The 10182-nt window shown below is 61.0% G+C and overlaps 1 protein-coding gene across 14 annotated transcripts in view; it reads left to right on the plus strand.

The window, feature by feature from the left end:
* Positions 1-10182, plus strand: part of TLE3 (transducin like enhancer of split 3) — a 45292-nt gene that overhangs the window by 29407 nt on the left and 5703 nt on the right. For 4 of the 14 annotated variants that reach the window (XM_021719141.1, XM_008071255.2, XM_021719146.1 and 1 more), the window contains 7 exons: positions 1854-1870; positions 5590-5709; positions 6645-6695; positions 7194-7346; positions 7727-7859; positions 8489-8673; positions 9684-9760. In XM_021719141.1, coding sequence (XP_021574816.1) covers positions 1854-1870; positions 5590-5709; positions 6645-6695; positions 7194-7346; positions 7727-7859; positions 8489-8673; positions 9684-9760 — 736 coding nt within the window. Of the gene's footprint in view, positions 1-461; positions 473-756; positions 763-1853; positions 1871-5589; positions 5710-6644; positions 6696-7193; positions 7446-7726; positions 7869-8488; positions 8689-9683; positions 9761-10182 lie in introns of all 14 variants that reach the window. The other 10 variants (XM_008071252.2, XM_008071253.2, XM_008071254.2 and 7 more) reach the window with 8 other exon arrangements.

The following is a 10182-nucleotide window of genomic DNA, read 5'->3' on the forward strand; positions in this document are numbered from 1 at the left end:
GGCAGGGCGGGACATGAGTGGGTGGAGTGAGACTAGTTGGGGCAGGGTGAGGCCTAGTGGGCGTGAGTGGGTGAGGCGGAGGGCAGAGGGGACGTCAGTGGGCGGGTGGAGGGCTGGACAGGTTGTGAGTGGGCAGGGTGAGGCGTGAATGGGAGGGCAGAGTGGGATGTGAGGGAGCAGAACAGGGGTTGGGTGGTAACACGAAGGGCAGGACAGGGCAGGAGTGGACGCAGCAGATGTGATCGCCCTAGGGTCAGGAGCTACCATAGACTTGGAGCTGCCTGTTGAGTCCCTGGCACATAGTAGCCAGTGTGGTCCCTGTTCCTGGTGTTCACCTGGTATTCTTGGCCCTGGGGACATCTTGTCTGTCCATCTGGGCCTCCCTCCCATCTTCCCACAACTTTCCTGGCGGAACTGGGGCCTGTTTTCAAATTCCCACGCGTATGGGTAGGGGCACCAAGACCGCGCCCCTGTTGCCATCCTCCTGTGTCCTCTCCCTGGAAACGTCTCGTCCTCACCCTGTCTCAGGAAAGGGGCTGAGTCCCCTGAGCATCTATGTCTCACCAGTGTGGGAGGCTTGGAAGAGAGGTACACAGTTGGCGCTCAAAGCTTTGCTAGTTGACTGCATTTACGTGGGGACAGTGAGCACACTCTAGCGGGGAGATGATCGGAGATTCTTAGAACGTGTTCCCTGCCCTTCCACCCGGCCCGCCCCAAGGGGACCTGGGAGACCTCACGGAAGGAAGGACTCGGGAGGGGACGGTTGGATCGGGAAAGGAAGGGGCCTGGCTCCCCAAAGGACCCTTCCCCAGAGTTGCCACCTTGCGTGCTCTGCCCTTAGACACAGAATTCACTGGGGGCACCTGGCCAGCATCTGAGCACCAGGGACATGGGATGTCACCGTCTTGCCTTGGCCTGGGCCATAGGGCAACAGTCTGTCTCGGGAACCAAAGGCTCAGAGTTTGGGACCTGCAGTGATGGTCCTCCTGGCAGAGGAAGCAGGGCCCCCACAGCAGACAGGAGAACTGGGGAGCTAGCGCTTAGCCAGGCAAACAACCTGAGGCCTCAGCTTCCAGGGGCTTCTTGGCGAAGAAACAGGAAGCAGTGTTAGTGAAAAAAGAAAATCATAAAAACATTCCTGGATTCCTTTAAAAAAAAAAAACGGTAATGAGCCGGGCTCGGTGGCTCAGCCTGTAATCCCATACCTTTGGGAGGCTGAGGTGAATGGATTGTCTGAGCCCGTGGGTTCAAGACCCGCCTGGGCAGGCGAGATCTCATCTCTACAATAAATCAAAATAATTAGCCGGGCATGGTAGCGTGCGCCTGTAGGTCCAGCTACTTGGAAGGCTGAGGCGGAAGGATTGCCAGAGCCCAGCAGGTCGAGGCTGCGGTGGCCGGGAGCGGCCACTGCACTCTAGTCTGGGCGACAGTGAGACTCCAACTCAAAAAAAAAAAAAAACCAGTAATGATCCCAGTCCCAGGTCTTAGGGGTATCTTGCCTGGTGTGATGTTTGCTAAGCGCTTGCCCTTAAAACCCCCAGTCTACTGAAGAGTAAACCTGTGCCCTTCAGTGTGACGAGAACTAGGTCAAAAGCTCCCCACAGCCCACCCTGGGGACCCGTGGAGTGGGGGAGCATGGGACTTGGGGTGGCGCATTTCCAAACCAAGAACTGCTGTCCAACGGCCCTGCCATGGTGACCCACAGAGATGGAGCCAGGCCTTTCGCCTGCTTGAAAGCCAGCAGGCTACGAATTGCAAAGCCAGCTGGACTTAGACTGACCTTGTTCCTTTCTTTTTTGTCTTTTTGCCGTGGTGGCTGACCTTCCTCCTATCCTGGCCTTCCTTCCTCAAAGAGAGAGAATCCAGTGCGGTAAGTGTTGGCGCTCAGGACCCCGGGGGGTGGGGTATTTGGGGTGCTGGGAGGGAGAGGGGGACTCGGGGCTCCTGGAATGGCAGACCCAAGACCAGCCAGTGGTGTCCCTAGCTGGCATCTACATTCCCTGACCTGCTCTGGGGGTCGCGTTTGTCTCCCCGTGCCCAGAGCTGGGAGAGTGGCTTTGTTGCTGTGAGTTGGCGGCTGTGTCTTCATCTAGAGTCTCTGGTGGTGGCAGTGGTGGGGGGGTAGGCAGTTACTGTCCTAACACGGGAGCTGCTGTCACCTGTTGAGTGACCTCCAGTGGCGAAGTCCTCCTCCCTCCAGCTTTGGGTCTGGTGTTTGTGAATGCGAGAAGCTGAGCTCTCCCTCCCTGCCTAGAGACAATTACCCAGAGAGCTCAGCTGACCAGCCCTGACTTCCGTTCCAAGGCGCTTTGTGCAGTCACGGGCTGAGCCTGGGGCTCCGGACCCAGGTGTCCCTGTCTCAGACCCAGGTTCTTACCCGCCCCCCTGCCTCGGCTGCCTCCTGCGTGATCCTGTGTGATCCACGTCCTCCTGGCTTCTGCCAGACGCCCGAGGCTTCTCCCTGCCCTGGGCTTTCTCTGGGTTTAAGGAAGTGTTGGCAGGCGAGCGTTAAGGCCAGGCCGCCTGCGTGTCTGCCAGCTCCGAGATTTGTTGTAAATCTTTCTGATCACACCGAGGCTCCGAGGTTCTGTTTCAAGTGAATAAGCCTTCTGAATAAGCGCAGTGGAGTCTGGATAAAAAAAATCCTCCAGCGATTAGCAAAGCTATTTTATTCCTCACTGCCGTCCCTGTATCTGGGGCCATCTAATCTGTTAGGATGGCTTTGGTTATTACCTTGTGTTAAGTAGGACTTGGAAGGTCAGGCAGTTAACTAACCATCTAGACAGCAGCTTCCCCTGCGGCCTCTCCAGTCCGGCCCTCCCCAACCCGGGCTGACTTTCTAAACCTCCCTTTAGCTGGTGTTCACTTGCCTCTGGTCCTGCCTGCGCCCGTCAGCCCAGAAATCCAGGTCCAGGTCCGGGCCAAGGAGTGGCTGGGAACCGAGAGAGGAATCATTGGGGCTCCTCGGTGTTGATCCCAGCAATGGGGGTGGGGAGGGCCATTTTGCCCCATGGGAGGAGGGCAGAAGGAAGGGTCGGACACTCCAAGCTTTTCCAGACATCAGCTGGCCCTCTTGGCTGCTCTGAGCCTCAGTTTCTTAATCCGTACCATGAAAATAGTTCCTGTCTGTCTGGTCAACCTCAGCTGTGCCAGGAAAGAGCTCCCCTAGGACAGGACTCGGGGTTCGGATTGCCTGGTGGAGAGGGACCCTTGTGGGGACACAAGGGTGGGAAGTCCAGCGCTGTCTTTCTGTCACCCCCATCCTTGTCTCTGGTTCTGGCCTCTTGCCCATCTGTGAAAGGAACCCCCTGCCCAGAGCGCCTCAGCTGGTGACATACCCACATGTGGTTGGCTCGCAGAGCAGGGGACACACAGGCCACCGGAAGCTTGATGGGGACAAATCAGGGCGCCGTGCGAGGCGACACGGGCTGAGCTCAGGGTGTCACGCCTGTAGCAGTGGTGGTGTGGGGAGGGGTAGACTAGTCGACAGGCCTTGGAAACCAGGTTGTCAGCAGATGAGGCCAGGCAGGAAGGGATGGTAGGTGGGGGAGGGGCGCTGGGGAGGGCTGGAAGCCATCCCAGAGGGGTTAGTCTGGAGTCCAATTAGAGGTGGCTTCATTCATAATTCCTTGCCTCGCCGAAGCAATAAAAAATACTTAGTTTTCTGGCCGCCTGCCAGCCAGAGGCGGGCTGGATCGATGCCGCTAAATGCCTGACATGACTCTCCCGGTAGCGGCTGGGTTTTCAGCCTGACTGCAGGGGAAGAAAGGCTTCGCTGTTCCCCTGCGCACACTGGGTCACCCAAAGAAACAGCGGCCGCGCCCCCTCCTCCTTCCTGCTGCCAGGGGCGGCTGGCCGGCTGGGCTGGGAGCGGACTGGGAGCGATTCTGCGGAGCACAGGGTGGCGGCCACCATTGGAGGAAATGAAATGATGATTTTTCTGCCGGCAGTGGTGCGGCTCATTGAATTGCGGCTGTGCGTGCCCGCGGGCTGGGGAGACCGGGCCACAGTTCCATCATAACCTCCATTTTTTTCTTCAAGGCTTGATAACTCTGCCATTTTAATTTGCTCCAGGCAGAAACTTGGCAGGCAAGGGCTGCCCAGAACCGGCTTAGGAAAGGAAATGAAGTTCTGTGGCTGGTTCCCGTGCCATCCCCCCACCGCCGCCCGTCCTGGTTCCCTCCGAGTGACCCTTGCCCCTGAGCCGGCCTCAGCCTCTGGGAAAACAGGGAGATGGAAGGGAGGCTCAGCTCACATACCTCCTGATGCTCTCCTCTTCTGAGCAGAGGTCCTTCTGTGTCCCCACGTGACCTCAGCGTGTGGCTCTGTGCTGCATGGGAACCGAGGACCATAGCTAGACGGCACAGGGCCGTGTCCCACCCGTCCATTCTGCCACCCCCAGCCTGAGCTCCAGGCCTGCCCCAGGGCTGCTCAGGAAACATGGGTGAGAGAAGGTGCTGTCTGGGCTCTTAGGAAGGGGTTTGAGCTTCCCAGTACCGTAAAGGGCGTCGGCCCTGATACTGTCCCTGGGCACCTGGGCTTGCTGGCAGTGCCCTGCCAGGAGCTCCTCCCTCTCTGCTCCCAGCTTGGTGCCAGCAGCCGCGTGACACTGGAACTCGGTTCCTTCCGGCTGGAAAGACTTGAGTTGCCTTCTTGCCACCTAGTGCTGGGGACGCTTGGGCCGGTCCCCCAACCTCTTGGGCACATGATTCTGCCTCTGTCCAGGCCCTGTCGCCCAGAGGGAAAGGCCTCATGACATTGTGGTGGGTCTGTTTTTGGTTATATTTACTTACTGAGCCAGGGTCTCATTCCAGGCTGGAATGCAGGGGCACTATCACAGCTCACCGCACCTCAACCTCCTGGGCTCAGGCGATCCTCCTGCCTCAGCCTCTTGAGGATTACAGGCATGCACCAATACGCCCAGCCAGTTTTCTTAATCTTTTGTAGAGACGAGGTCTCGCTATGCTGTCCACGTTGATCTTGAACTTCTGGGCTCAAGCAGTCGTCCTGCTTGGTATCCCAGATTGCTGGGATTACAGGCGCGAGCCACCACACCCGCCTGAGTTTTTGTTTCTTTGGGGAAGGCTTCACCATGAGGCGAGGTGGGGGGGGAGTGTCCACGCGCCATTTGGTTGCCCCTCTGTGCTGGGATGTCGGGGCAGGCCGTGCCTCTCGTTGCCCATCCGTCTTCCTGCCCCTGTCGGCCCTGCAGATGAAAGGCTGCCCACGGCCTCCGTCTATCAGCTCAGATCCATCTTCTAGGGCTCAGTGCAGATTCCACTTAGCAACAGGCATGACATGGGGGGATGGGACCGGGGTGACCCTTGCGCTCAAGGAGCTGAGCCTGCGGCCAGAAGGCAGATGACTCATGGGACGTTAATTATTTAACAGCTGTGGACTTGCTGCAGTGGAGGAGTCCCGGTGCTGCTCTCCCAGGGCACATGGGCTGGGGAGTGGGCGACAGCCTCCCTGGTGAGACTCAGCTAAGCCAGAGTCTTCCTGAGCCGTGTCGCCTGCACTGCGCCGTGCCTGGATGTGTGAGAGACTGGGTTCCCAGATGTTTGACACTGACCCTCCTCTTGCTTCCAGAATAACTCGGTGTCGCCCTCGGAGAGCCTGCGGGCCAGTGAGAAGCACCGGGGCTCGGCCGACTACAGCATGGAGGCCAAGAAGCGGAAGGCAGAGGAGAAGGACAGCCTGAGCCGATACGTACGTCTGCGACACTGGGGAGCCATGGGGGGGGGTTGTGTTGGGTGGGATGGCGGGGGTGGTGTGGGAACCACGCGGCGGCCCGAGCCCTTTGGGGGCTAGGCAGTGACTCGAAGAGACACAGGTAGGGAGAGGCAGCCCTGCTGAAGAGGGTGGGGCTGGGGCTCTGGAGCCGGTACTAGCACCAAGCCTGGGACCCTGGGAGGAGGTCATTCTGGCCTCCACAGGGTTTGAGGAGAGCTGCGCGGCCCCTCCCACACATGGGCCACCTCACCCCTGCTGCTCTCATGGTACTCCCAGAGTCGCAGCCTGCTCCAAGAGCTGTCTCTGGTGTCCCCTTTGGCCCCATAGTCTGCCCCGGTGGGCACCCCCTGGGCCACGGCTTTTCTAGCCTTGTCACATGATGCCCTGGGCAGACAAGACCCTTGGGAGCACAACCATTGTGTCTGCCCTGTGCCGGGCCGGGCAGGAGTGAGAGCTGGGGGTGGAGGCAGCATGGGGCTGGGCCTCAGCAGTCTTGCATTCGCCTCCCCAGCTGTGTGGCCACTCCGTGGCACTGGATGCGTGGCCCCGTTGAAGCCTGCTGCGTGTCTGGGATGGGGCAGGAGCCGGCTGCTGCCTCGTAATGGCGGCGAGGGCAAAACCAACTGAGAAGGGGCTTCTGGTTGTAGAGAGTCAAGTTCAAGGGCTGGTCCTGGGGGGTAGCCTGGAAGTAGAACAAAGGATGGGTGTTGGTGAGCCTGCCCAGGGCCACAGGGAGTGGAGATGCCTGGAGCAGGGAAGGAAGGCCCATGGAGAACCAGCGTGGTGTTGTGGAAGGGCAAAACGGAGTAGGACTGTGGCCCTCGGGGCTGGTGGGAGGATGGGGTGTTGGGCTTGGCCGGGGTGGGAAGGCCGTGACCTCTTACTGGCCTGTTGGCCTCTCTCGGTTGCAGGACAGTGACGGGGACAAGAGTGATGACCTGGTGGTGGACGTTTCCAACGAGGTACAGGCAGGCCAGGGTGCGGGCAGCCTTTGGTCCTAGATGACAGTTTCTCCCTAGGCTGGCATCCACCACGCCTATTCTCGAATTTCCAGCAGCAGCCTGAGCCAGGAGTTGGGCCTCAGTCTTGGGGCTGTCGGGTCAGGAGGGGCAGGGCTTTCAGACAGATCCCAGGGAGGGGCGGCCCCCACTGGCTGTGGTACTGCAGGTCAGCTCCTCTTCTGCAGTGGGGGCTGTGACCCCCTGGGGCCAGGCTAGAGAGGGTCTCCACTTGGCCACGCCCAGCAGTGCCAGCTTGAGACTGGCATTGGGCAGGTCCCTCCTCTGTCCTCACAGGCCTCAGTCTCCCCATGAAGGGCCAGACTAGATGGCTAAGAGCTAGGTTCCCCCCCGCTCGGGTCCCCATCTGTCATCCAAGCTGTCCCCTGTCACTGTGCCCGCCCCTTCCCGCCTCTGGCTGGGGTGCCGCTGCCTCGGTGTCTGACACGCTTGTGTTTTCAGGACCCCACGACGCCCCGGGTCAGCCCAGCTCACTCCCCCCCTGAGAACGGGCTGGACAAGGCCCGGGGCCTGAAGAAGGACGCCCCTACCAGCCCCGCCTCGGTGGCCTCTTCCAGCAGCACACCGTCCTCCAAGACCAAAGACCTTGGTCATGTGCGTGGGGTTTGCCAGCAGGGTGGAAGGGGCTGGGGAGGGAGACGGCGGGAGGGGTTGGGGGTGGAGCTGGGATTGCTGATCAGAGGGTGGGGAGGTGTGGGGAGGACCCGAGGGAGTTGGCCCGGGTGCAGATCCCGACTTGGCCTCCCACTGGTGGGGCTCGCATGTGGAGTTAGCATTTCTGAGTCTTGGTTGCTGCATCTGTAAAATGGGAGGATCCCACAGCCCTGGCAGGTGGGGCTGGGTGGGGTGGGTGGCTGCCTGGTGTCAGGTCCAGGCGGGCCATGCTGGCTTCACGGGCCCCATGCCAGGCATGGTCTGGGTCCCAGGAGAGAGGGGTCCTCACGGCTTTCATGTCTCTGCATCTTCCTCTGCAGAATGACAAGTCCTCCACTCCGGGGCTCAAGTCCAACACCCCAACACCCAGGAACGATGCCCCGACTCCAGGCACCAGCACGACCCCAGGGCTGCGGTCGATGCCAGGCAAACCTCCGGGCATGGACCCGATAGGTATAATGGGTAGGCACCACAGCCGGGCGACTGACAGGGAATGGAGGAGGCTGGAGGGAGACTGCCCGGCCGGGGCTGGAGACCGACACACAGGCATGCATGCACACAGATACACGCACACACACGCTTGCTAGAGCACAGGGGCGTGTCTGAGCCAGGCTCTCCCAGGGCCCTTGTGGCTGCATGGTCAGGTTTGAGGAGGAGTTGGGCACCTGGGCCCTACCCTGACGTCAGGGCTTTCTGGGTCGCCGTCGGGCAGGTGCGTGGAAGGAGTGTCAGACGGTTCAGGGCCCCTGAGATCTGTTCCTACCCTGTCATTTGTTTTGTTAGGCTCTGAACAAGCCTCCTCCTCGGGTCCTCTGTGTCCTGCTCTGTAGAAAGAGATGGGCGCATGTTCCAGTTCCAGGCTTCCTGGGCACTAAAGGCAGAGACCTCAGTTGGGTGGATTCAATCCAAGTGGCCTGCCTGGAGCAGGCAGCCTTGGAAGCAGGAGACTTGGCTGCCGGGCGGAGGCGGCCATGGCTGTGTAGGGGTGGGAGAGGCAGGGTCCCGGTCCCTTTGAGGCTGCCTCCCCAGTGCCGTGTCGACGTGAGAGAGGCCACCTCCCGCTGATGCCAGCTCTCTTGCAGCCTCTGCCCTGCGTACGCCCATCTCCATCACCAGCTCCTACGCCACACCCTTCGCCATGATGAGCCACCACGAGATGAACGGCTCCCTCACCAGCCCTGGTGCCTACGCGGGCCTTCACAACATCCCGCCCCAGATGAGTGCCGCCGCGGCCGCCGCCGCCGCCGCCTACGGCCGGTCACCAATGGTGAGCTTCGGAGCTGTACGTAGACCTTTTGGTGCCTTTCTTGGGACCGGCGCGGCGTGGGGAGCTCGGGGTGGAGCGGCGCCCCCTGCCACGGAGGGGCCCCGGGTCTCGGGACCCAGCTGCCACCCTGGGGGGAGGGAGGATGTGGACCCGGCTGGAAGGACACGCTTTGGGGTCCCCGGCTCCCCTGCACTGGGCTGTGAGCCGTTTGTGACCCCACGCCAGGCAACCCTGGGCTGCCCTTTCCAGGCTGTGGGGAGTGGGAATCCTGAGATGAGTCCCTGGAGCAAGGGTCTGCTAAGCGGGCCCGTTGTCACAGCATGAACCGTCTGTTACCATGATCAGGGTGTCAGGGGGGCGAGAAAAGGGGCCTTTTCCAGGGACCCTTCCTCTCATTGCCTCTCACTCCTGGTGGCCTCCTTTCCACTGGTGGGACCACAGGGACTCTGGGACGGGAAGATGTGAGGCCGCAGCTGAGCAGAGGCAGAAGGGTTCTGGTTCAGCGTGGGGGTCTGCGCTGTCATGCCCCCACCTGCCGCTGTCCTGGCCAAGGCACTTGGTCCTCCCGGGCCCATCTCTGAAGTGATGGGTTCTGCTCTGCTCAGCTGGCTGCCTAGTTCTAAAGAGGCAGAACCAGGCCAGACATTCATGCCTGTAATCCCAGGGCTTTAGGAGGCCAAGGTGGGAGGATCGCTTTAGCCCAGGAGTTTGAGAGTGGCCTGGACAACACAGTGTGACCTCATCTTTGCCAAAAATACACGAATGAACTGGATGTGGTGATGTACACCTGTAGTTCCAGCGACATGGGAGGCTGGGGCAGGAGTCAGAGGCTGCAGCGAGCTACGGTTGAGCCAGTGCATTCTCGCTGGGCCACAGAGCAAGAGCTCAGCTAAAAACAAAAGAACAATGACCCAAAACAGATCCGTGCCGACCCACGGGTGGAGGAGGAGGAGGAGGAGGAGGAGAGGTGGGGTGTTGCCGACCACGGGCCTCCCTGATCTTCCTTATAGGTGGGCTTTGACCCTCACCCCCCGATGCGGGCCACGGGACTGCCCTCCAGCCTGGCCTCCATCCCTGGAGGAAAACCGTGAGTGCTGACGGCGCTGTGACCCACTTGGCAGGGTGGGCAGGGCGAGCCCCCCAGCTTCTGACCGCGGGCATGCCCGTCCTTTGGGACTGTCTGTCCCTCAAGAGGTGCTAGGCCTAGTGCAGCCCCAGGGTACTGCTCCTGGCCCGGTTCCTGACCAGCCACGGGGAGCCCTCTGAGGAGCCGTGGGGGGCACTCGAAGGAATGCTCCTAGCCGGACTGCCCGGCTGCTGTGGCCTCGGGGACTCCCTGCTGGGGATACCCTGGCACTAGTGGCCCTGAGGGCACCCCCTCCCCGCCCTGCCCTCTACCTCCTTGGGCTGTGAGGGACTCAGCGTGATGCCGAGAGGCTGTCTGGCACCGTGCGGCCTCCCCCTCGGGCACCGGCACTGACAGAGAGGCGCCCCCAGGGGCCTGGAGCA

This window comes from Carlito syrichta, unplaced genomic scaffold (assembly GCF_000164805.1).
Source record: "Carlito syrichta isolate Samal-C Ts95f unplaced genomic scaffold, Tarsius_syrichta-2.0.1 Scaffold314258, whole genome shotgun sequence".
Classification (NCBI taxonomy): domain Eukaryota; kingdom Metazoa; phylum Chordata; class Mammalia; order Primates; family Tarsiidae; genus Carlito; species Carlito syrichta.